The sequence below is a fragment of the Erinaceus europaeus genome, chromosome 9 (assembly GCF_950295315.1).
Source record: "Erinaceus europaeus chromosome 9, mEriEur2.1, whole genome shotgun sequence".
Classification (NCBI taxonomy): domain Eukaryota; kingdom Metazoa; phylum Chordata; class Mammalia; order Eulipotyphla; family Erinaceidae; genus Erinaceus; species Erinaceus europaeus.
In genome coordinates, this window is record NC_080170.1 from 76,620,617 (window position 1) to 76,647,437 (window position 26,821).

Genomic DNA, 26,821 nt, shown 5'->3' on the forward strand with positions numbered 1-26,821 from the left:
GAAATGTCATTCCTTGGGGGGGAGGGGGTCGGACGGTAGTGCAGCGGGTTAAGCGTACATGGCACAAAGCACAAGGACTGGCGTAGGATCCCGGTTCAAGCCCCCGGCTTCCCACCTGCAGGGGAGTTGCTTTACAGGGTAGTGAGGCAGGTCTGCAGGTGTCTCTCCCCCTCTCTGTCTTCCCCTTCTCTCTCCATTTCTCTCTGTCCTATCCAACAACGAACAACATCAACAATAACAATAATAACCACAACAAGGGCAAAAAAGGGGAAAAATAGCCTCCAGGAGCAGTGGATTCATGGTGCAGGCATTGAGCCCCAGAAATAACCCTGGAGGCAAAAAAAAAAAAAAGAAATGTCATTCTTTTTATTTATTTATTTTCCCTTTTTGTTACCCTTGTTGTTTTTCATTGTTGTTGTTAGATAGGACAGAGAGAAATGGAGAGAGGAGGGGAAGACAGAGAAGGGGAGAGAAAGATAGACACCTGCAGACCTGCTTCACAGCCTGTGAAGTGACTCCCCTACAGGTGGGAGCCGGGGGCTCGAACTGGGATCCTTCAGAAATGTCATTCTTAATTCTCATTGTATGGGCCATGAAAATACCTCAACTGGTAGAGTGCAGAACTTGCATGCCTGCTGGTGCACCATCCAGGTGAACTATCTTGTCTATCTATCAGTCTATCTATCCCCCTCTCTCCATATTTACATGTTATTTATTTCATATGAGATATATGCAGCTTCTCATGAAAGAGAGAGAGAGAAACCAGAGTATCACTCTGATATATGCAGTTCCAGGATCTAACCCACAGCCTCAGTCATGCAAATCCTGCACTCCACTAAATGAGCTATTTCCTCTTCCTATTTGACAAGTGATTTAAAAGTTTGCTTATTTTATGAGGACTACAGCACTTCTTTCTTAAAATATTCTATAACTGATAACAGGAGTCAAACCCTAGGTTCCACACATGGCTAGGAATGCACCAATATCCACACATGCTAGAAATGCATTCTTTGTACTACTTTCCTTGCCCTACTGGAAAAATCTTTTAAAAGTATAAACTGGCACATAGCCCCTTAAATTCTTTTACTAGCTGCTGCTGCTTCTTTGTACCTTTCTTCCTATTATTAAAAGTATAGTAATAGTAGGGCACCAATGTAAAAACACTGTGGTGAAGGGGAGGGTGGCCATTGGGCTTCCTGGCATGGCGAGGGGGGGACGAGGGGGGGGGCGCGGGGGTGGGGGGTCGGGATGGGACACAGTCTTTTGGTGGTGGGAGTGGTGTTTATGTACAATCCTATTAAAGTGTAAAAATATAAAGCATTATTTAATTAATATGAGAGGTGAAAAATTGATCATATGTCTAGAACTTCTTAAAACACAGACTAAGTCTTTTTAATACATAGGCTGTCTTTGATATGCTGTCTCTCCCAAAAGCCCAGACCAGGGAGAACAGAAGCAACTGGTAGCACAGCTATATACAAGATGCTGGGTATGATACCCCAAACCCTAACAAAGGGACTTTCCAAAGTTAACCCTATCACCAAATAATGTGACAACAACAATAACTATCCATTGTCTTCTTGAACCCTAAGACAACAGGAACCTCACATTTCCACTAGAGAGCCTATATTTCCCCCAGTCCTGGAACCTTAGGGTGGGGCCCACTTTTCTGCATGCTGCTCTCAATTCAAGTCAAATAATTTTGCATCCGCGGATCGAAACCTAATCAAAGCAACGAGTGCCACCCCAGCATGCTTCACTTCAGACTGTGACCAGAGACTTCAGGTGTGGAATGACAACCCTTCAGCTTCATCACTCGGGTGAGACCTTTCCTTTCATAGTATTCTCTAATTCCATTCCAGGTGTTCCACTCCCCAATAAAGTCCCCAAACCTAGGTATAGTCCAGGTCCCCTGAGATAGAGCATAGGTTCACACGTGCCCATAAACTAGGGGAAAAATATATACCTGAAAGCAGAAGTACACAAGAGCATGCAGGGAATACCCCCAACACTTCATCTGCACTATTCCAGTCTTTAGGTCCATGATTGTTCAACAATTTGTTTGGCTTTGTATGTTAACTCTCTTTTCAGCCACCAGGTTCCGGATGCCAGCAAGATGCTGACCAGACTTCCCTGGACAGACGACCCCATTAATGTGTACTGGAGCTCCACTTCCTCAGAGCCCCACCCTACTAGGGAAAGAAAGAGACTGACTGGGAGTATGGATAGACCAGTCAACGCCCATGTTCAGCCGGGAAGCAATTACAGAAGTCAGACCTTCCACCCTTTGCAACCCACAAGGACCCTGGATCCATACTCCCAGATAGAGAATGGGAAGGCTATCAGGGGAGGGGATGGGATATGGAGATCGGGTTATGGGAATTGTGTGGAATTGTACCCCTCTTATTCTATGGTTTTGTTAATGTCTTCTTTCTTAAATAAAAAAAAAAGTATAGTAATTATTATTATAGAGAGGCAGTGAGGCTGAGAGAGACACAGAAAGATACTGAGAGACCACAACACCAAAGATTCCTTCAATGTGGTGGGGGCCAGGCTTGAACCTGAGTCACACACATGACAAAGCTACACACTATCCAAGTGAGTTGTTTTGCTAGCCCACTTTCCAATTATTTGTAACCATTTCCTTCAATCTTGGATAAGAGTAGCCCTAGGACTGAGGCAGGAAGAGCCATGATAAACCTGAGGACTTCACTGCTGCACCAATTTTACTCAAAAATGGGGGACAAGCAACAGAACAAATATAGGAACATGCCAAGTGTACTATTTACAGCAGTTGAAAGATGGGAAGGTGGCACACTGTAGCACAAGAATAAATCCACTTCATTATCTGAGCATCACTTTGGGAAGACTGGGGGAAGAGGGAGTAAACTAGGTGAGGGGCACAACAGATTAAACTCCAAACTCTGTGATCTGGGAAGTTAGAACTGTACCACACTGACCTCCTGGAGTCATGCCACCTACAGGTTCCATAGGTCACATTACAGGGCTCTTTATTCTGGCTGCTGCTTTGTTTAGTCAAGTCTTAGACTAAACATCTGGACAAGGTATCACACTTCCTTTTCTTCAGCAACCACTGAGCCTCAATTTTCTCATCTGCATAACCGTAGGGTGTCTGTAGGGTTACAGGAGTTAACAAGAGAAGGCATTTACAACTGGCTGGTTCTTTGTATTCTTTCTGTCAGTTTTAGGCATTCTATTACCTTACTCAGCTGCCTTTTCCTCTTGAGAAGGGAGGGGCGGGAGGAGGCGAGCCTAGTAACACACTCAGTCCTTCCCATGAAAACTGCCTGCCAGAGCAGCCTCCCTACACCCACCCTTTCTTTGCAATCGCCAGAACTATCTCAGAAGTAAATAAAGGGAAGCCTGAGCACTATTTATTTATTAAATCATTTTATGGGGGGATTGATTTACAAAGTTGTCACAGGTGTGCAGGTGTACCCCTCAGGCGGTGCTAGCTCCGTTACACCAAGGTACCCTGGGTCCTCCACCCTCTCCAACCCGGGCTGGAGACCTTGGAGGCAGCAGGAGATAGAAGCCTGAGTTTTACCCTGCATTTCCCTTTGTTTCCTAAATCTCACCTGTGGAGCATAAGTTTTTCGTTGTGTCAAGTTTGGCTTCAGGAACATCATCTGTCCAAGACTAGCAACACGATGGCGTTTTCGTTAGCACGGTTTTGAGTGAAAAGTGGGCTTTCGCTGTACCTCTGGGCCCTGCGTGTCACCGCTGCGAGGTCCCAAGTGGGAGCGCGGGGCTGGCGGGGCGGCTCTGGGCGCGGGAGCAGGAACCCGCGCACCTTCCCCCCCAGCACTCCGCAAGTTTCCTCCGGGCCCAGAAGGCGCGGGCCCGACTAGCCCGCAGCGTCTGCGCCCCAAGACGCAGAGTGCGCGAGAAGGGGGTCGCACCTAGGCGCTGGGCCACGTGTCTGGGCCGGTCCCGCGGGGCGGAGCTGCTTGGCGGGAGCCCGCCCCGCCCCTCCCCGCCCCGCCCCGCGGTAAACTGACCAAGTGGCGGCTGGGCGGGGAGAGCAGGAGAGGAGAAAGGAGAGCAGAAAAGTGGGATTGGGGCGGAAGGGAAGGGGCGGAGGCGCGGGAGTGAGCGGGGCGCGTCCCGGAGCCCAGCTCGGCAGAGTGCGGGGCCCTCCCTGCCCGCGGCGTTCTGAGCTTCGGCTGCAGCGCCCCCACCCCGGCGTCCCGGGGCCCGACCGCTAGAGGGATGGTGGCAGCAGGCCGCGGGCCAGCGCAGCCGCCCCCGCCTCCTGGCCCGTGAGCCCGGCTGCTCCCCGGGGCATGCGGCTGAGCCCCTGGCCCCAGACCGCGAGCTGGTCGCACTCCCAGCGGCCCCACCATGGCGCGCCTCCCCACGCGGCCCTGCGCCCGCCTTCTCGCCCTTTGCGCGTTGCTGCCCGCGCTCGCAGGTAAGCCGCCCCGCGCCTCGCGCAGACCTGGCAGTGCACCCACTCCGGCACCCGCAGGCGTCTGGAGGGAGCCGACCCCGGGGGGCTCCGGTTCCCGAGCTGCGGACGCCCCCCCCTCCGCAGCCGCCCTCCTGCGCAGAGCAGGAGCCGGCCCTTCCTGTGTAAACTGCCGGTCGGTCGGGGAGAGGCTGCCCGTCCACACTCGGGGCCCGGGCGCTGCGCCCCCTGGCACAAAGCGGCTCTTGTGACCAGCCGGGGAGGGAGGCTGCCTGGAATTGCGGACTCCGAGGCTCCCCCCGGGTTGGCGCCGCGGCCGGCTGCCTTCTCTTAACGCTGCAACCCCGCAGCTCACATCCCCGAGTCACCGCACACCCCAGGGGGCCCTCGCTCCCCAGATCGCGGCTCCACCGGGTTACTTCTGCCCAACTGTGGCCCAGGAGCCAGGGGCACTTAGCGTAGCGCCAGAGTCTCCGCGAAGTTCGGAGCACTCAGGGAGGATTGATGACTTGGGGGTGACATTAGCCGACGCTGCTCAGGCCCGCCTGCCTGCTTGCGGTTTTCCGAGGGGGGAGCGGACAGCGCGGGGAGCTTAGGGGGCCCCAAAGAAGGAGGCTCTGTTTGGCGCCTAGGTAGATGAGTCCACCTCCTCCCAGACCCCAGTAGGGAACATCTCACTTTCTCCTCCTTCTTTCTTGTAGGAAATCTTTGTGTTGGGGTGCTCCATTCACTTTCAAGCTGGGGTTAGGTGGTTGCGCTCATGAGTCCAGCGCCAGGCCAGGGAGGGAGGAGGGCTGACCCTTCCAGAGCGTGTCGGTTACGCCGAGGCCGGAAAGGTTTATGTCTGTAAAGCGGAAAGGGGTCTGGGCCAACAAAAATTTCTTCAAGCCCCAATCCAAACTTAATACTGTACCAAGCCTGCCTTCTTTTCTTTCTTTCTTTCTTTCTTTCTTTCTTTCTTTCTTTCTTTCTTTCTTTCTTTCTTTCTTTCTTTCTTTCTTTCCTTTTTTCTTTCTTTCTTTCTTTCCTCTTTCTTTCTTTCTTTCTTTCTTTCTTTCTTTCTTTCTTTCTTTCTTTCTTTCTTTCGGAAAAAGAATCATTGCAGAACTTGAAGGAGATCATTGGTTTCCAGACATTCATCTGGCAACCAGCACCCTGCATTTTTCATGCCTGCTCTCTCCTCCCAGAGAAAATGGCAAAAAGCAAAGCAATAAGATGTCATCCGTGTCATACATGGGTAGAGCTTATTTTTCCAGAGCACAACTCAGCTCTGGTTTGTGGTGGTGCTGGGAGTTGAACCTAGTGCCTTAGCCATGAAATGGTTTTTTGCATAACCATTATGCTAGTTGCCAGCTCTCCAGGTTTATTTTTACATAAGCATTATGCTGTCTCCCTGGTCTGAGGTTTACTTTTAATGAGACTCGCAACACATGCTGGAGTCCTCAGACCTACAAGTACTGCACTCTACCAACTGAGATACCTCAGGAGCCAAGGATTGGCCTTTCATTTGGAATGACATTTAAAGATTTTCGTGGGAAAACTCACTTTCTTTTTTTCTTTAAAGATTTTCTTTTTTCTTCTTTTTAAATTTTTTTTTACAATTTTATTACTACATAACATTATTATTTTAATATTTTATTTATTTTATTTATTGAGAGAGATGCAGAGAGAGAACGACAGAAACACCAGAGCACTGTTCAACTCTGGCTTATGGTGGTGTGGGGGGTTGAACCTGGGACTTCGGAGCCTCAGGCATGACAGTATCTTTGCATAACCATTATACTATCTACCCCTGCCCTAAAGATTTTATTATTTATTGATGAGAAAGATAGTAGGAGAGAAAGAACCAGACATCACTCTGGTACATGTGCAGCTGGGGCTTGAACTCAGGACCTCATGCTTGAGAGCTTCTTCTTCTTCTAGCGTTTGCCCTTCTTCCGTAGCCAGTCAACAGCGTCAGGTTGAGCCTGATGTAGAGTTTTGAGACCTCCTTTGAATCTGGAGAGGTGGCAGTCGTTGACTATGAGAGCTAAGCGCTTTATCCACTGCGCCACCTCCCGGACCACCTTTCTTTCTTTTTTTAAATAAAGATTTATTTAATTAAATGGGAAAAAGAAGGGTAGAGAACCAGACATCACTCCAGCAGATGTGGTGCTGGGGATCAAACTTGGAATCTCATGTATTTTTAATTTTTTTTAAAAAGAATTTTATTTATTTATTATTTATTTATTTTTGAGAGAGATGCAGAGAAAGACAGAAACGCCACTGCTCAGCTCTGGCTTTTTGAGGTGGGGGGGGGGGATTGAACCTGGGACTTCAGAGCCTCAGGCATGAGAATCTCTTTGCATAACCATTATGTTATCTAACCCCACCCGGAATCTCATACTTTTAATTGCAACACTAGCTACTGCACCAGCTCCCAGGCTAAAACATTAACTTCCTTTTAATAATGTGATTAGAAAAAAAAAAAAATGTGGTTAGAGAGGTTTATTTTACTTTGTATTTTAATCTTGTGCAAAAAATTTTTTTTGGTAATCTTATACACACTCCCCTTTTCTCTTTTTCTGTTGGTTTTTTTTTTGTTCTGTTCTTTGTTCTGTGACCTCTGAAAGTTTGAGAGTCTCTAAAAGGAATGACTGAAGTTTCCTTACAAGCAGACATCCTGTGTTTCTCATAAAAGCCAAAATGTTTCTAGTTGCATGAATTTAATACATTATTTTCTCTTTGTATTGCAGTGTCTGTTTTTAAGGTTCATACACAACCTAACAGTGAACTGCATTTCTCAGATTGCCCTAAGAGAGTGAAGTGCTTGTCTACCCTCCTCGTCCATTGACCTCAAAGCTTTTTGGTCTAGTGCCCTTTTACCCTATGTGACTCAGCTTAGATAGGAAGGGGGGACCAAGCCGTGATGGTTTATTTCTGATTCCTTTAGTGTTCTCTTTTCTTCCATGATAGCCTTAGAGTTCTATCAGCAACCTATGCCCCCTACCCTCTTCAAATAGCAGAGCAATGTTAGAATAAGCCCTTCACTGCCTCCAAACCTGGTCACCTCCTTCTTAGTGCCTTGAATTTCTTAATGTTAGAAGGTGCTACTTAAAGCTGTCTGATTTCTTAATTTCCCCTTGCTTGTTGCTGAACTAACTTCAAACATTTTATTTTTCTTTTCCCCCTCTCTACCCCCCCTTTTTTTCTTGCAGTACTGTAGGTACTTTCTCCAGAGTATGTTTCTGTCTTTCTCCTAAGAACATGATTTAAAAGGGATAGTATTGTTGTCCAGAGAAAGAGGTGACTGGAAAGCCTTGCCCACCTGGGTGTCCCTACATCAGTGACCAAGCTGCTGGTCATTTGCTGCCTCCACATGTTTTATCTCTGTGCTTAATCCTGCAGAAACAAACATAGTTTAAAGGAACTCATTCCAAACAAATCCCTGGCAGGCTAACATCCCACTCAGTCCCAGGGTTATCTCCTGCACTCCTTTTTATTTGATGGCCAAGAGCCTTCAGATAGGACCCTGTAACATGGTTTTCCTACAAAAACCTAGGAAGGGCTTCTCTGGGGTTAGGCATACCACCTTTGCTTGCCAAGTAAAAAGTTGACATGATTTATTTAAAAAGATGGGTGGGGGTGGCAATGGTGAGCACATACACGACTGTGTGCAAGGTCCCGGGTTTGAGGCCTGCTTCCCATCTGTAAGGAGGAGGCTTCAGCAGTGAAGCAGGTCTGCAAGCATCTCCTCCCTCTCATTTCTCTGTTTTATCAAATAAAATAGAAAAAAAAAATTGGCTGTGCTGAGTCTCATCCTGGTGGTAATGATAAAAAGAAAAATAAGGAAGAAAGAATAGAAAAATTACTTTTAGTGAGTGCTTTACAAACCAGAATGCTCTAAGTTTTGAGAGCTCTTTATTCTTATTACTTGACTCTCCTTGGCAGCATTCACCCCTCCCACCACATTTTCCATGGTCTGCATTGGGGCTCTTCTGGGGCTATGGGTTTGTGTCTCCTCAGGTTTAGAAATGACAAGTGCCAGCAGCGGGCTTAGTTTCCAGATTGCTGTTCACCTTATGTATTTACATTTTTGCCTGTTTCTCTCAAACTAAGGAGGCTTTTTATAAAGGGATTGAGGCAGAAGAGGGCAGGGTCTAATTAGCTCTAATTAGTATTCCTCTCCTGCTTGTTCTCCATGCTTATTTGGCTACTGAGGCAACGGGGAATGAAAATATCTAAGTAGTTGGCAAAGGCCTTTTGTGCCTGCCTGCCTGCCTGCCTGCCTGGGTAACCTTTTCTCCTGCAGCCTGTGCATGGAAATCTTTGGAGAAGTTCTAATGCTATCAGTAACATGGAACAATTACACAGCACTTAAACACTAGCATCCCTTTCACAGGGCCATGTGCAGCTGGGTTATTAGGATGGGATTCTTTTCAGGTGTTTTTAGTTGGCTGGGGTGATTTCTAGGGTTTGTTTTCTATCCAGTTGGAATGGGATTAATGGCCTTTATAGAATGTAAAGGAATGCTGTTTGTGGGCGATCATTTGCTTGCAAGGCTTCTTTCTGCTTCACTTGAATGCACTTTTGATTTCCTGGGCTGTTTGGGGGAAAGCCTACTCCTGAACAGGCCTTGACAGGTTTCTGTCAGGGTGCTTGGAGGGGGGTTGTGCTTTGGCCCCCCCTCTTCTTGTTGGACTCCTTCCTCCTCCCCCACCAGAGATGGTTGCTTGCCTCTTAGGGAGTAGGGACCTGTTGCTACACTTGTCCCTTTGAATTATCCCAGTGCTCACTCAAGTCAGAGCATGTCTCTCTGCGTTAGAACTTTCCACTGACTTCCCATAGGCCTCCTACTGGAATCTATAAACTATCTCTTTCAGCTTGCCTGATTTTTACCTCTCAGCATCCCCTCATGCACTTAACTCAGCTTCAGGTCACCTGCTCTCTGTCCTCAGTGCTCCCCCCACACACACACACACTTAAGTTTCCTCTGGTCTGCTTTGACCAGCTAAAGTAGCAGCCTCTTGCATCTTGTTCTTCCTTTCTCCTTCCTTTGGTGTTTCTTTCTTTGGTGTTATTCACCATTGCCACATGTACTTATTAATTTAGCCTATTGTCTCTCCCCCCATGAGGACTGTCTCATGATCTGAATATAAATGCTCCAGGGTAGAACATGTTGTTGATTTTATTTATTATGCTTTCTCTAGGCTTAGTAGAGTACTTGGCTCCCCTTTATTGAATAAGTGAATTAATGTGAATCTTGGTAAAGGGGTGGGGATTGCTGCTGTTCCATCTGCCTCTCCTTGCTGCTTTTACCTGCTAGCTTTGGGACCAGGTACTGTGCTTGTTGCTTATGAGGAAGAAGTATTCTGAGACAAAGAGAACTGTTGAAATGTGTCATGATTTTTTCAGTAGGATTCTATGATAGAGGTCACTTAATCTCTTGTCCAAGATCATGTAGTTAGTTAGGGACAGATCTTTGATCCCCAGGATAGTCTTACCTCTAGGGCCCATCTGCAGACTTCAAGAAAATCTACAAGGGGAAGGGGGTTGGTGGTGCACCTGGTTAAGCACACATTTCACCATGTGCACCTGGGTTTGAGCCCCCATTCTCCTCTTGCAGGGAGTATACAAGCGGTGAAACCGATCTGCAGGTGTCCCTCTTCTTCTCTATCTCTCACCTTTCTCCTGTCAAGTAAAAAAAAGAAGAGGGGGATGGCCACCATGAGTGGTGGATTTATCTTGCAGGCACTGAGCCCCAGCAATAACTCTGGTGGCAATGGAAAAGCAAAAACAAAAACAACCTACAAGGGTAGGTGAGTGATAGAGTCCTAATGACTTGCGCACATGAAGTCTTGTCAAGCATCATCAGACAGACACACAGGGCCCATTACCAGTTGTGAGCTATCTTTCTCCTAGGCAGGGCCCATGTGGAGAAGCCTGTGCATTGTTCTGGAGTTTTCAAGGGCACAGATAGGTCAATCACAGTCAAGTCTAAGCAGTACTTAAGGCTCTGACCATCCCTAACTGGTCCTTCATCAATGTCCAGGGACACCTGAGGCCACAGGCCCTGGAACCTCAACATTCCTAGAACTGGTGGGGGAGCCTGGTGAAGTTGGCCTGGTGAGTGCAAGAGGTCCCCCAGACATGTGGGCCAAACTCTGTGAAGGCAATGATCAGAAATCTGGGTGCCTAGGAGAGGAATGAAGGGGTTCAGGTCCTTGAGTTCCTTTGAGTGTCCCATCACCAGTGTGATGGGACACTCAAAGGATTGGTTTGATTGTGATTGGTTCTGCTGAGAAGTATTTCAGAGAGGCCCCTTGGGAACTTTGACATGGCTATACCTGTAGATGTTGACCACTCAGCCCAGGTGGTACACAGGGCCCAGTACCACTGAGCAAAATCAGGCCTTACAGTTTGTATGTTGGGACAGTTACCACTTAAGAGTTTGCAGGTGTCTCTCTCCCTCTATCTACCCTCCCCTCTCAATTTCTCTCTGTCCTATCCAATTAAAAAAAAAAAAGGTTATTCTTCTCCCACCATAAATAAAATATTTCCAGTAGGGGCAGGGCAATGGCACACCTGGTTAAGCACACATAGTACTAAACACAAGGACCTGAGCAAGGATGCAGGTTCCAGCCACTGGTTCCCCACCTGTGGGCTGGGGTGGTGAGGGAGTTTCACAACTGGTGAAGCAGGTCTGCAAGTGTCTATCTTTCTCTCTAGCTCCCCTTCCCCTCTCAATTTCTCTCTGAATAAAAACGAAAAAAATTAGCTACCAGGAGCAGTTTATGGTGTGACAAGTGGAGCAATGTAACTCAGAGCATGGGGAGAAGCATAACTTTTTTTTTTTTAATTGGATAGGACAGAGAGAAATTGAGAGGGGAGGGTAGATAGAGGGAGAGAGACACCTGCAGACCTGCTTCAGTGCTTATGAGGTGACCCCCCCACCCTACAGGTTGGGAGCTGGGGTTCATCCTTGCGCAGGTCCCTGCACTTAGTACTATGTGCATTTAACCTGGTGTGCCACCCCCTCTTTTTTTTAATGATCATAATGAAATGTTTTTGCTGTCTGGAAAGCAGTGAGTGGAATATGGTTGAGAATTACATTTCTCTTGCCTGTCTTCTCATTTGTGTCTTGAAGACACAGTTATAACCTGCATCTGAGTATCATGCTGTTACTACTCTGCTCGTGTGCTCTCTAGGGTGGATTAGGTCCTACATACTTGTCTTGCTTTCATGTCAGTTGTGCCCCTCTGCCCCCACAGTAGTGTGGTTCCAGCCCAGCATTCACTTCTGGTGTTGGGTCAGCTTCTGGATATGTATTTCAAAGGTCTGACCATATCAGTGATGGCTGGAAGGGGAAGGCCAGCCAGGAGGCAGCAGCAGAGATCCAAGCTGAGTGTTGCAGACCAGACTCTGGCTACTTGGGGGGCTCGAAGGTGCAGACAGGCAGGGCTGGGTTAGGGAGAAGCATTTCCTGCATCTTGAAGGACTGGTCATGGTGGTTGCCTGGATGGGATGTTGAAAGAGGGAGGGAGTCAATGAGTTTTGAAAGGAAAGCATGTTTTAAATTATGGATCTCAACTTCCAAGATATTAAGGGCTTCAGGCAGGCAGAGTTGAGCTGGGAGTAGTCATTAGGCAAAGAACAACCCAGAAAATGTGGGCATTGTCTCAGCTATAAGTGCCTCTGCCTATGACCCAGACTCAGCACTCTGACATCTGTGAACTCTGGCTATTTAGCTTTTCATTCATTGCTTCCTTCCTTTCATAGTGTGTACTGGTGCCGAGTGACTCATCTAACCAAACCCAAACTTTCTGAAATATTAATAGGTGGAATCAAGGAACTGTGCCAAAGGGAGTGACTCTGGCACTGTGACCTTTGTCGGCACAAGTCTGTGTGCTTGGTTCCAAGATTCTGCAGCCTGGCATCTATCTGGCAGCCCAGGCTGCCCAGAGCACGGCCTGGGCTATTCATTTCTATCCTGAGCAGCCTCTAGTCTAGTGCTTGGCATTTAGGACATGCATAATAAATCTGAGTTTACCCAAACACTAATTTTAGAGGAATCACTTGTTTAAAAGAAAAAAAAAAAAAGGCTTGTTTAAAAGAGAGACAGAGAACTAGAGCATTGCTCTAACACACACAATGCTAGGGATCAAACTTAGTATCTCATTCTTGAGAGCCCACCCAGTACTTTATCCACTGTACCATCTCTTGCTATGGAATCACTTTTTCTTAGTGCAAGCAAATGCAATATAACAATAGAAATAATTAGTAATGCAGCATGGTAATTCTACAATTGTTCCATGTATGTTCCTACCAGATACCAATCATATTTTTTGTGTCTCTTTATAGTATTGTGTTGAAGGTCTTTCAGGCTGATAGCAGAAATCCAGTCTTGTCAGAACTGAGGATCCTAGTGCCCTGAGCCTGAGGCCCCAACTCAAATCCTCAGAAACAAGTCTCTGTCAGTTAAAAAGTAGTGCTTGTGGGAGTCGGGCGGTGGCGCAGTGGGTTAAGCACACGTGGCTCAAAGCGCAGGGACCGGCATAAGGATCCCGGTTCGAGCCCCCGGCTCCCCACCTGCAGGGGAGTCGCTTCACGGGCGGTGAAGCAGGTCTGCAGGTGTCTTTCTCTCCCCTCTCTCTGTCTTCCCCTCCTCTCTCCATTTCTCTCTGTCCTATCCAACAACAAAGCAACGTCAACAATGGCAATGATAACCGCAACGAGGCTGCAACAACTAGGGCAACAAAAAGGGGGAAAATGGCCTCCAGGAGTGGTGGATTCATGGTGCAGGCACCGAGCCCAGCAATAACCCTGGAGGAAAAAAAAAAAAAAAAGTAGTGCTTGTGAAATGACATGATTTGGAACAGAGATGTAAATGAAGCAACTGGCTGACCCAGAGCCTGTCAAATCTCCTCCAGAGGACTCTAGAACTTGCTGGTTCTGTGGCCCTGAGTCTGCAGGGACATAGGAACCTCCCTACAGGTCTCCAATGTGGCTACTTGCTGGCCAGGACCCTTTCTGACTACTTTTCTGTACCTCCTCCTCCTCCACCACAACTCCTCCCCCTCCTTTTTTGCTGAGCGTGACCTTGTGTATGCACCATCTCACTACTCCTGGGGCAACTTTTTCCCTCACAGAAAGAGACTAGGGGAGCATTGGTGCTTCCCCTGGAGCCCATAGTACTTCCATGTGGTGCAGAGCTGTGTGTGTAGTAAGGCAGGTGCCCTAGCTAGGGAGCAATCTTTTTGGCCCTGTGACTGTTTTCTTGTAAATAGGATTCCATGTTTCAAGTTACTTACTCTCATTCTCGTCTGTAAAGTGACTTGACTTGCTAGACTTACTGAAAGTATCTCTTATCTAAGATTCTAAAATTCCTTTATTTCAAAAATTGTATTCCACAGGGGGCCGGGCAGTAGCACAGTGGGTTAAGTGCTCATGGCGTGTAACACAAGAACCGGTATAAGGATCTGGGTTTGAGCCCCTGACTCCCCACCTGAAGGGAGGTTGCTTCATGAGCTGTGAAGGTTTCTAGGTGTCTGTCTTTCTCTCCCCCTGTTGTCCCCTCCCCTCTCAATTTGTCTCTGTCCTACCCAACAACAACAACAGCAATAACAAGGGCAATAGAAATGGGAAAAAATGGCCTCTAGGAGCAGTGGATTTGTAGTGCGTGCAGGCACTGAGCCCCAGTGATAATCCTGGAGGAAAAAAAAATTGTATTCCACATACCCTCCCACCCCCCATGTCAGGGCCTTGCTTGTTATCACCACTGAATGGCTTCTCCAGGGCCAGTTTTTCATTATTTGAGAGAGAGAGAGAGAGATGGCAACACCCCTCCACCATCTATGGAGCTCCCCCAGTGCCACCCATAGTACTTCTATGTAGTGTCAGGGTCCAATCCCTCGACCTTGAGAATGGCAAAGTACACAGTTTAGGTGAGCTATCTACCAGCAGAAGTTCTTTTATTTTATGCATCTAAACAGATGATATGCCCTATGGGCATGAGTTTGTATTGTTGTAGAGCAGGTGTGAAGTCACTTTCCCTCTATATTTGACTATTTGCCACTTGCCCCACCAGGTTTACCACAGGTAAGAGGGCTTATCCAAAAAAATCTGAAATTTTAGAACTCTTGCCTATACTTGTTGCCCTCCTACCCCCTTTATCATTGCCAGTGTTTCACCACTCTAGGGATGACTTTTTTCTTTTTCTTATTTCACATAAAGACAGAGAGATTGAGAGAAGGTTTTTTTTTTAATCCCCTGAGTCTGAAATCTGCTATGCAGTTGGATCCAATTTATTGTATGGGGAGATGCTGGGGCTCACGTGGGGTGACTCTCAGTCAGGAAGGTAAGCTACCAGTTCTCCCTTGCTAGCTCGAGGACTCAGCGATATAGACAAGAGACACCGGGAGAATTGGAACACTCATTTATTGGAAGGTGGGCTTGGGTTTTTATAGGGATGCAGACAAAGAACATTTTTCAAATATGTCAGAAATTACAGGCTTCTTAAAGGTCAGCTTGCCCCTATGGTAGGGGGCTGGTATGACAACAATTGATGCAGATACATAAAGGTCAAGATAATTAGTCTTCCCATGCAGGCATTTAATTACCCAAAGGCGTTTGAGAGGAGAATAGGGGTTAAACCAGTTAAGGTGAGATAGAGAGAAGATAAGCAAGGTTTGATATAAATTTAAGAACATCAAAGGGCACTGTTAGGAGTGTGTGATAAGGTGTCTTCTCCTTTGTCATCAGAAGGTAAGGTGAACATTGAGTAAATGAACTTTAAAGCAGGCAGCCATGTGGCTTGAAGTTAGGGGAGAAACTGTGAGTTCTCTGTGGGCTTGAGAGTCTAACAAGGCAAGTTTAGTCTGGGAGACTTTTTCCCTCTTGGCTCATCTCTATGACGAGAGAGGCTAACAAGCGGGGTGTCTTTCCAGACCCCCATTCAAGGATGGGAGAGCTCCCCTAAGTTCCACCAAGCTTTCACATAGTCTCACAGGGAGATGATGTCATGGCTGGAAAAAAGGACCAGAAAGCTGGATCAGGGAAGAGAGTAGCTCCCTAATATGGGAAAGGTGTATAAATATTGTTGACTATAAACCCCATCGATTTGATGTGATCTGGAGCCCATATTCAGCTTAGGAGCCTGTGTGACCTCTGCATCCCTGTAGATGAGAGCTCACATTCTGTGGTCATGAGTAGGAGCTTTCCAACCTGCCCCAATATCAGGACCCATCTTCCTCAGGTGTAGCATAGAGCATGTTGTCCAGCCTTCCTTTGGAGGATGGAACATTCTCTACCATTGTTGATCCAAGTTGAGGGCAAGGTCCTATGGGGCCCACAAAGTGGTCTATTTTGTTGTTCCTGATAGAGATAACCGGTAACACATATATATATTTTCAGGTAGATATAAATATATACCTGAAAGCAAAAGTACACAGTAGTCTGCAGTGAGTCAATGTAAAGTTCATGATGAAATAGTATTTACTTAGAGTTAGATACCCTCCTCACCTACTTCCTATTACACTTCCCTCACTCACTCCAAAGCTAACATTATCAAAGCAAGGACTGCAAAAGCTGAATAAGGGCAAGAGACTGGCATACTTTAATGATGACTCTCTGTAGGGCTACGCCACGGAGGAGAAATAGAGGAGATCTGGAGCGAAGAGGGAACACAAATCTTTTTTTTTTTTTTTTTTAAAAGCTTCCTTTTTTAAGATTTTATTATTTATGAGAAAGATAGGAGGGAGAACCAGACATCACTCTGGCACATGTGCTGCTGGAGATCGAACTTGGGACCTCATGCTTGAGAATTCAAAGCTTTACCACTGCACCATTTCCCGGACCACTGGAACACAAATCTTTATTTGCACGGGCGCCTCAGAGTTGGATGAGAGCACAGTGGTTCAGGCCACGTGGAGCTAGCAAAAATGGCTGCCTCACGCAGCACCCTCCCTTGCGTCTAATCTCTGAGGTGAAAAGCGGGCAAGAGAGAGAGAGGCGTAAGTAGGAGGGCTTTATAGCGCAAAAACCAGGAGTGACGAGTCGGGACAGGATTGGTTGGGAAAGGTACTCTGAGAATATCGTATTAACTCTCGTGGGAACTGGCAATAACTTGAGGGGACAACATGGTGGCTGTGACTGCATTTGCACAATTTCCCAGCATCTCCCCCTTTCTTTTTATCTAATGGCCGCAGTATAGGAAATATAGAGTGAAGCAGGCTTAAATGTTTTTAAGGAATGCCATGCTCAGGTGGGAAGACATAGGATGTTTCTGTGGGGGAGGGAAAACTTACATGGCCGCCAACCTTGTGAGATTTATGTGTCTCCCTTGTGCTCAACCCCTTTGTAGAGAGAGAAAGACTTACCTGGAGGGACTCATATGTTAAGCTCTGCCAGGCTCCACCATCTCCTCACAATTTTTCTACATCTTTCCCTATCTTTCTATCTAGTCATTGCATTAAGATGGGTCGATGTCTGTAAAAGACTCCATCTGTGACAGAGGAATAGTAGTGTAGGGGTGAGCAGAAACCTTTTGGGCATAAACTTGAATGCTATAACAACAGGAAGTGACAAGTAGGGGAGCAGTAAGAGCCAGTGTGATGCCAAGGGAAGGCTGTTGGGCAAGGGGGTGTTTCCTGCCTCTGGGGGCATCTCCTGCCTCTGGGGGGCAGGGCCTAGTAATGGGGGGGGCGTTTCTTGCCTCAAAGGACAGGACCTGCAGGCAGGAGGGCATGGCCTGCCAAGCGGAGGGGCTATTTGGCGTTGTATAGTCCTCAAGGCAACAGGCTGCAAGGTCCATGAACTACTGCGGGTCAGTCTTTGAAAAACCAGCAGCATGAAGGGAAGAAAGCTGCTGTAAAATTGTGTAAAGTGTCCAAAGGGTATACCAGCAAGTCCAATAGAAGTCTCAGTCCAAAGTAGGTGACTAGGGGAAGAAATGCCACGGGATGAAACGCTGCATGTCTATCTCCATGAGGAAGGTCAGCCACTGGAATTCCGCTTTTCTGTAGAAAGTGAGCTGGAACTGCCAAAACGTGACAGGAGAAGCAGAAACAGGAAGGGCAGACAGGCAGTAAGAAAGTTCTGTCCTTGGAGTCTGTGAATCAGGTTCTTCAGATTGTGTCAGGTTATATCATGGGTTTTGGGGGGTGTGCCATTGTAGTCGTGCCATCTAGTGGGCGATGTCAGGGTATGCAGGGTATGCAGGTCCAGATGGTTTTTCCAGGGATTCCTGTGAAAGAAACACAAACAATTTGCTTCCTGTGGTTAGCAGGGCATCTGATTCAGATTTTTTATAGAAAAAGAGATTTGGTGCCTTAGCCATCTAAATATTGGGGGCATGTATCTCCCCTTATTTCTTTCTTTACTTAATTGGGCCTAGGCGTTTGATGGGTCTTCTCAACAACAATTTGTCTTTGGGGGTAGTAAGGGATGTCTGTGGCATGGGTGATATTATAAAGGGAAACATCTTTAAATTGTTGGCTGACAAAGGCAGGCCTATAGTGGCAAAACAAGATACACCAGTTAAGTGTAGAAAAATATGTGAATGTTGTTAATTCACATGAGTTGTATATGGAAGAACTTATAGTTTAATACCTTACCATATGAGCAGATGCCTCTTCATGTGAACGCTTTGTAGTTGTAGTCAATTACTTGTGAAAAAAAAAAAACTTTTAACAAGTCAGAAGTTTACTATAATTGATAATTCAATGATTATAATTGGTTTAAGTATCTTTATAATTTTGTTTAAAGGTCATCTAATGTGACCTCTTGTAGCAGTCTCTACAGCAGGATCTTCAGACCAATTTTAGTTAAAATATATATTGATTTTTAAACTATTTTTACTTTGGACTATAAACAGACTCAGGTTACTTAGAGAGTTAATGCATGTTAGTGACAGTGGTTTTAACATTTACAGTGTCAGATTGATGCCAGATCTGTTGTGGATTAATTTCCACAAGATTAGCTTACAGGGTCTCGAGTCACTATCAGACCCCCCCCCCCCATCTGGGGCCCTATTCGGGGAGTCCTGAGATTTCCAAACAGACATGATGGGCCTAGACCTCAAATAAATCCCTCTCTCCATTGTTACTGGACATCTCTATCAGGATTATCATTTCTTATTTCCTTATGATAGGTGTTATAAAAATATTCTCAGCTCCAACATAGGTCCTTTTCCACCATCATGCACCAGGGCCCCAAAACTCCTCCAAACTCATCCTTGTCCAGAGTGTCTTACTTTGGTGCAACACACCATACCCAGTCCAAGTTTTCTTCTGTATTTTCTCTTTGTGTCCTTGCTACTTCTTCTCATCCTCCTCCAGCAGGTATAAAGCAGGCATCAGTTGGGGCATCAGCTGTTGGCAATAAGTGGCCAGGGTTTATGGTTTATGGTTGGAGTCCCTTGCTGGGAAAGCTGCTGTCCTCACCTGCTGTCATCCCTTCTGTCTTCCCCCAGGTTCTGTTTCTCTCCCCTTCTGTCCAGCTGCCATTCTTATCCTAGATGCTATTTGTTTCTTGGGATGATGCTATGTAGCTTCCTGTGTCATCTGATTTCTCACTGTGTGTGTCTATGTGTGCGCGCACACATGCTCGTGTAGGTTGGGGCGGGGCAGGGTGTAGTTACTGCTAGTAACAGAAGTGGGGAGTTAAAATTAACAAATTAGGGAAATGTTTCATGACATTTTACAGAAAGTCACGGTGTTTGGTGGAACTAGGGAGCAATCTCCACCAGCCTGTTTTTTTTCCTCCACTCTCTCTTTTAAATCTCTGGACTCCCTGTGATCTGAGCTTGTCTTACTAGGCCTGGTGGTCCTGGGCTTCCCTTCCATCCAGAGTGCTTCCAGGCAACCAGTAGGAGAGACCTATGAGTGCTTTTGTGCTGTGAAGAATAAATAGATGCATTTTCATTTAGGGAAACACCAAGTTCTGCTTTGTTGCAAAATAAATCTGTACTTGGTATTTCAGAGAGGAAGGAAATGAAAGAGATAAGTTTCAGCAAGGACATGCTGGTGGCTGGTGGGATCAAGGGTGAGGGTAGGAGATGAGAATGGTGTATGGAGGAAAAAAAGGCTGTTAACCTCAGGAGTTAACCTCATTCTTATCAAGGACTGGTTTGGGGTTAAATAAGTTTTCTTTTTAATTATCTTTATTTATTTATTGGAGAAATCAAGAGGGAAGCTGGTGATAGGGAGTGAGAGAGACAGAGAGACACCTGCAACACTGCCTCACCACTCGCAAAGCTTTCCCCCTGCAGGTGGAGACCAGTGGCTCGAACCTGGGGTCCTTATGCACTGTAATGTGTGTACTTAACCAGGTGTGCCACCACCTGGCCCCAAGTAAGTTTTTAAGTGATTAAACAAGGCCATGTAGATAGCTGAACGCCCATGATGGCATCACCATGTCAGGCCTGAGCAACAATCTGGTGACTTTCTCATAAAAGTAAATCAATAAAGCAAGCTTTAAAGAGTATGAAATTAAAAAGTCACTTAAAAATATGATTGGGGGGAGTCGGGCTGTAGCGCAGCGGGTTAAGCGCAGGTGGCGCAAAGCACAAGGACTGGCATAAGGATCCCGGTTCGAACCCCGGCTCCCCACCTGCAGGGGAGTCGCTTCACAGGCGGTGAAGCAGGTCTGCAGGTGTCTATCTTTCTCTCCCCCTCTTTGTCTTCCCCTCCTCTCTCCGTTTCTCTCTGTCCTATCCAACAATGACGACGACAACAACAATAATAACTACAACAATAAAACAACAAGGGCAACAAAAGGGAATAAATAAATAAAATAAAATATTTAAAAAAAATATGATTGGGAAAGTGACTAAGTAGTAGAAAGGACTGTCATGTGTAAGGTCCAGAGTTCAGTCCTCAGCTCTGCATGGGCCAGAGTGATGTTTTGGTCCTTTCCCTGTCCTTCTCCCTCTCCTCTCTTCTCCTCTCCCTCTCTCCTTAACAAAGAAACAGATCTTTAAACAATAAATAAATACTAAATTATTCAGAAGTTTCCTTCTAATCTTAGTTTCTGCCTTAAAAAGTTAGGATAGATTTTGAATTCAGTCAAGTATTTTTTATTACCTACTGAGGTGATGATATATATTTCCTTAAAAAATGATTTCCTTATTAACAAGTGAAGAATGAGGGGCGGGGGGAGAGAGAGAGAGATGAGAGAGAGAGAGAGAGCGAGAGGTGTGCATGTGTGTGTGTGTATGTGTGTGTAGGGGGCATGAGGATGTGAATTCCAGAACATCACTCTGATTTATGTGGTGCTGAGGCTTGAGCCTAGAACCTCTACATGTAAGTCCTAAGCTCTACCTCTGACTTGTCTCCCCCACCGTATATAGTTTTTCCCATTTGATCTCCTAGTGAATATATTTAATTAATGAATTTCCTTTATCTTAACCTACATTTTTTCTTTTTCAAGTTTTTTTTTTTTGATTCATTATTGAATAGAGACAGAGAAGTTGAGAGAGGAGGAGAGATAGGGAGAGAGACACCTGCAGTCCTGCTTCACCATTTGTGAAACTTTCCCCCTATAGGTGGAGACCAGGGCCTTGAACCTGGGTCCTTGTGTATGGTACTATGTGCACCACTGCCCAGCATCCCCTTTTTTTTTTTTTTAAGAGACTGAGAGAGGGCAGAGCACTACTGTGATACATACAGTGCCATCAATCCATCAGGAACCTTGCAATGCAAGTCCTGTGCTCTGCTTTCTGAGCTGCTTCTTTGACCACATAGAATGTCCCTTCCTTTCTTCCACTCTCCCCCCCTTCCTCCCTCCTTTCTTTCCTTTATTTTTAAATATTTGATTTATTTATTGAGTAGAGAAATAGAGAAAGCAAGAGGGAAGAGGAAAGTAGAGAGGGAGAGAGAGACACCTACAGCTCTGCTTCACCACTTGCAAAGCTTTGGGGACCAGGTACTTGAATCCTGGTCCTTGTGCATGATGGCATCATTATGTACCAGGACCTCAAAACCCCCTTCACCCCTTATACCCACCCCTTCCCCTTCTTCCCCAGAATCCTTTTGCTTTGGTGAAATACATTAAAATAGTCTTAGTTCTGTGGTCCGGGAGGTGACACACTGGATAGGACATTGGACTCTCAAGCATGAGGTCCCGAGTTCAATCCCCAGCAGCACATGTACCAGAGTGATATCTGGTTATTTCTCTCCTATCATTTCTCATGAATAAGTAAATAAAATATTTTAAAAAGAAAGTCTAAGTTCTACTTTGTGTTTCCCATTTTGTTCTTATTTCTTAAACACTGCCCATGAGTGAGATCATCCCATATTCATCCTTCTTTTTCTGGCTTATCTTACTTAATATGATTACTTCAAGCTCCATCCAAGATCAGGTAAAGAAAGTGACTTCATCATTCTTAATAGCATAATAGTAAATATACCACAACTTTCTCACTCATCTGTTGTTGGATACATAGGTTGCTTCCAAGTTTGGGCTACTACAATTTTTGCTGCTATGAACATAAAGGACAGTAACAACAAATGATGGAGAGGGAATATAAATTGTAAACTGCTGGTGGGAATGTAAATTGGTCCAACTCCTGTGGAGTCTGAAAAACTCTCACAATGGACCTACCTTTTGACCAGGCAATTTCTCTCATGGGGATATATCCTAGGGAATCAGACATACCCAGTTTTACTTTGATTTTTTTTTAAGTACTTCATCTATTACGTATGAGAAAGGGAGAGGGAGAGAGAGAGAGAGAAGTATCTTCACATGAGGCAGAGAGAGCACACACACAGAATACACTCTGGCACATGCAGTGTTGGGGATTGAAATGGGAACCTCATGCATGTAAGTCTAATACTCTACCAGTTAAGCTATTTCCCTGGTCACAGAAATAGCTTCTTCTTTAAAGGGTATTCTGACTTACATTGTGAATTTTTTTCTTATTTCTTTATTTCTTTATTTAATGTTTTACAGTTGATAGTAAATACAGTAGTTTGTACATACATAATATTTCTCATTTTTCCACACAACAATACAACCTCCCACTAAGTCCTCTGCCATGCTGTTCCAGAACCGGAACTCCCTCACCCCCACCCCAGAGTCTTTTACTTGGTGCAATACACCAATACACCAACTCCAGTCCAAGTTCTTCTTAGTGTTTTCTCTTTTGATCTTGTTTTTCAACTTCTGTCTGTGAATGAGAATCATCCCATATTCATCCTTCTGTTTCTGACTTATTTCACTTAACATGATTTCTTCAAGCTCCATCCAAGATAAAACAGTGAAATCACCATTGTTACTCTGAAAATCCCTTACTATTACTGTGTTGCTGTTAATATATTTCTGTAGCTATTTCAGTGGATGTTTCATGTATTTATATGCGTCTCCTTGGGTGCATAGATGTTGATCAGCAAGTCCTCTTGATTTACTGATCCTCTGAGCACTAAATAATGTATATCCCTATCTTTTTAAATTTTATTCGTTTTAAAGTCTATCATGTCAGATATGAGAATAGCTGTGCCTGCCCCGCCCCCTTTTTGTGGTCCATTGCCTTGTATCATAGTTTTCCACCCTTTTACTTTGAGTCTGTGTTTGTCTTGTTGAAGTAGGTGGGATTCCTGCAGACAACATAGGCTTGGGTTGTGTTTCCTGATTCATCTTCCAACTCTGTGCCTTTTAATAAGTGAATCCAGGCCATTGACAGTATATATATTATTGATAGTATAGATTGAAGATATTTTAATGCTACTATTGTAGATTTTTAGAGTGTTCTGATATATGGCATGTTTATGGCAATCTGATTGTTTACAGGAGACCTTTCAGAACTTTTTTCAGGGCAGGCTTGGTGATAGTTGATTCTTTCAACTCTTGCTTGTCTGAGAAGCTTTTTATGCCTCCATCTAGTCTGAATGACAGTCTAGCAGGATACAGTAGTTTTGGTTGAAAGTCTATCTCATTGAGCACTTGATAGATATCTTGCCATTCCCTTCTGGCCTGGAGTGTTTGTGTGGAGAAATCTGCTGCTAATCTTATGGGTTTTCCTCTGTAAATGACTCTTTGTTTTTCTCTTGCAGCCTTCAGGACCCTTTCTTTATCCTTATTTCTTTTCATTCTAAATATGATGTGTCTAAGTCTGGGTTGCTTTTAAAAATTTTTTTAAATATTTATTTTCCCCTTTTATTGCCCTTGTTTTTTATTGTTATTGTAGTTATTATTATTGTTGTTATTGATGTCAATGTTGTTAGATAGGACAGAGAGAAATGGCAGAAAGGAAGTCAGAGAAGGGGAAAGAAAGACAGACATCTTCAGGCCTGCTTCACTGCCTGTGATGCAACTCCCTTACAGGGGGGTAGCTGGGGGCTTAAACTGGCTTCCTTACACACAGATCCTTACGCTTCGCACCACGTGCACTTAACCTGCTACGCTACCACCTGACTCCCTTGGGTTACTTCTGTGTGGGACCCTCTGGGCTTCTTGCACCTCTTTTTTTAAAAAATTTTTTTTTAGTTTTTTTTAAATATTCCTTTATTTTCCCTTTTTGTTGCCCTTGTTATTTTTATTGTTGTTGTAGTTATTGTTGTTATTGAAGTCGTTGTTGGAAAGGACAGAAAGAAATGGAGAGAGGAGGGGAAGACATAGAGGGGGAGAGAAAGACACCTGCAGACCTGCTTCACCGCCTGTGAAGCAACTCCCCTGCAGGTGAGGAGCCAGGGGCTTGAACTGGGATCCTTATGCCGGAACCTTTATGTCTTTTATGTTGTCTAGACTAGGGAAGTTCTCATCTATTATGTCCTGTAGAATGCTTTCTTCCCCTCCCTCTCTTTCTTCTGGTAGGCCTATAGTGTGTATATTATTTCTTTTGAAGTCATCCCACATGTCTCTGTTGTTTTGAGTATCTCTCAATCTCTTTTTGAGATCTCTTACTTCTTTCTTAGTTTTCTCTAATTTGTCCTCAATCTTGCTAATCCTGTTTTCTGCCTCATTTATTCTATTCTCCACTCTGCTGTTTTCTGTTTCCCTGTACTGATACTGTATTAGCTTGTTCAGCTAGTTATGTTCTTAGCTCAGCTATTTCAGCTTTCAGCTCTCTACCTCAGGATAGTTAATGCTTTCTTTCAAAGTCTCATTTGTGGTTTCTGCATTTCTGATGACAATTCTTTCAAACTCTTTCCTCACTCCTGTGACTAATTCCTCAGTTAGCGTGTGGACATTGATCTCATTCCTCTGTGCTTCTTTGGGGGGCTTTTAGCTGGACTTTTGGAGGACTTTTAGCTGGACTTTTGTCCTAGTTCATTTTTCCAATGTTTCTCCTTGGTTTAACCATTATTATAGTGTGTTATGAGGTCCTTCTCTCAGTACTTTTCAGTCCACTGATCACTCTTGCCTGGATTGATTTGTGTCTAAGTGAGGTACTTAAAAAGTTCACAGTTGTGGAAATTAACAGTTCTTTCAATGTTATCTCAATCCCTGAGTTGGAGTACAGTGGCTGTTCAAGCTTCTTTTGTTCTTTTTCTTCCCTGTATGCTATGGTAGCCTGAGGGATTTTTACCTTTAAGTAGGCTTTTTGGATTAATTACTCACTCCTGATCAAGAGATAAAGTAGGGTGGGGGAGAGACAGCACAGTGGTTATGCAAAGAGACTCCCACACCCCAAGGATCCAAAGCTCTGGCAGCCAGAGCCAAGCTGGGCAGCAGTGCTGTGCCCTGTGAGTTTCTAAACAAGTCCCGTTTATAGGCTGTAGGTTCTGAGACAATTATTCACCATGTTCTCACCAGGAGAATAATGTGGAAAGGCTCCCACTATACAGCCCCACCGCTAGACCACTGTAGTGTAGATCTTCTCCTGGTCAGTTCTTACTCCCGATGTCAGCACAGAGTGCTGCAGCCTCTGACAGCAGTAGCAAATGGAGACTCACAGTTGCATTTGGTGAGTCTTCTCCTCCCTTCAGTAGTCTTTTTATTGGTATAACAGATTGGAGGTGACTCCTCAACTGGCAAACTGCTAGACTGTTACCAGCCGCTCGGGAGTAAATAATGGGCTTTAGCCCCAGGAATCTCTCCTTAGGCATCTCTCTGTCCACAACGAGCCACACGTGTTTTCACTTACTGGCGACTTGGTGGGTTCCCAAAGTAGTCCCAGTCTCGTTTTGCTGCAGTCTCAGGTGATCTTTGATATTCCTTGTTATTTAGAGATGTTTCTCAACTGGGTAGAGCTGGAGGTCTGGTCAGAGTTGTGGTCTCTGGATCCTCTGGTGATTTGGTGGATTTCCAAAGCAGTTCTAGCCCTGTCTTGTTGTGGTCCCAGGTGGTCTCTTTTGATATTCCTAGTTGGAGAGGAGAGGAGAGGAGAGAAATGCAGATGCTGCTACTCTGTAGCCCTTCCTCCAGAAGTTTACACTATGAGTTTTGGCATGTTGGTACCTGATGATTTAGGACTTTATGTTTGAATGAGCCTAATTTGTTCTTTTTGTTGTTGTTAACTAATATGATTAGTTTTACCATTTTGCCATCAAATGTAAAGGGGCCTGGCTCCTTTTCAGTAAAGGGGGCCCTTCTGTGTAATGGAAGCAGAGAGTTGAAACCCAAGTGACCCCACAGAAGAAATGGGAGTTGCTAACACAAGTGTGCTTAGTTTATAGATGTGCCAGAAGCTGCCAGTGTTCAGCTTCAATGAGTCTCCTACTGCAGTTAGCACTGGCCTGCACCATTTAACCTCTGTGGGACCCCTCCTGCCCCATTCCAAGGTCTCTTCAATAAGTTTATGACCGAGAACTAATTGATGTATATGTATTTTGTTTTGAAGGTCTCAACATATGCACTAGTGGCAGTGCCACCTCATGTGAAGAATGTCTGCTAATTCACCCAAAATGTGCCTGGTGCTCCAAGGAGGTATGTGGGGGCAGGGTGGAGGGGAATCCAGGAGGAATGAGGGGGATTTGGGGGAGGGTGGGCTGCTTCACAGCATAGCACACAGCTTGGCTGTACAGAACAGTTGTGTAGAGTGCCGGGTGGTGGAGCAGCGGGTTAAGAGCACATAGCATGAAGCACAAGGACCAGCGTAAGGATCCTGGTTTGAGCCCGCAGCACCCCCCCCCCACCTGCAGGGGGGTCGCTTCACAGGCAGTGAAGCAGGTCTGCAGGTGTCTTTCTTTCCTCCCCTCTGTCTTCCCCTCCGCTCTCCATTTCTCTCTGTCCTATCCAGCAACAATACTAACAATAATAATGATAACAGCATCGATAAATAATAAGGACAAGAAAAGGGGGTAAAAAAAAGCCTCCAGTAGCAGTGGATTCCAGGCCCCAGTGATAACCTTGGAGGCAAATAAAAATTAAAAAACAATCAATCATGTAGACTCTTGAAATTCCATTTTTAAGTTTTCTTCCTAGATTTCAACAAAAGTAAAGGTACATTTTTTTTTTTATTGTTGTAGTTAT

General features: G+C 45.3%; 2 protein-coding genes across 3 annotated transcripts in view; one reads left to right on the forward strand and one right to left on the reverse strand.

The window, feature by feature from the left end:
- Nucleotides 1–3,887, reverse strand: part of LOC132540311 (putative endogenous retrovirus group FC1 Env polyprotein) — a 51,073-nt gene extending 47,186 nt beyond the window's left edge. Inside the window, exon 1 of the mRNA XM_060197106.1 lies at nucleotides 3,600–3,887. Within this exon, the coding sequence (XP_060053089.1) occupies nucleotides 3,600–3,610 (11 nt within the window). The 5' untranslated portion in view covers nucleotides 3,611–3,887. The remainder of the gene's footprint in view (nucleotides 1–3,599) is intronic.
- A 165-nt stretch (nucleotides 3,888–4,052) lies between these two features.
- ITGB5 (integrin subunit beta 5) overlaps nucleotides 4,053–26,821 on the forward strand; it is a 221,215-nt gene continuing 198,446 nt past the window's right edge. The window contains exons 1-2 of one of the 2 annotated variants that reach the window (XM_060198257.1): nucleotides 4,053–4,435; nucleotides 26,190–26,275. In XM_060198257.1, coding sequence (XP_060054240.1) covers nucleotides 4,366–4,435; nucleotides 26,190–26,275 — 156 coding nt within the window. In that variant the 5' untranslated portion in view covers nucleotides 4,053–4,365. The remainder of the gene's footprint in view (nucleotides 4,436–26,189; nucleotides 26,276–26,821) is intronic. The other variant, XM_060198255.1, reaches the window with a different exon arrangement.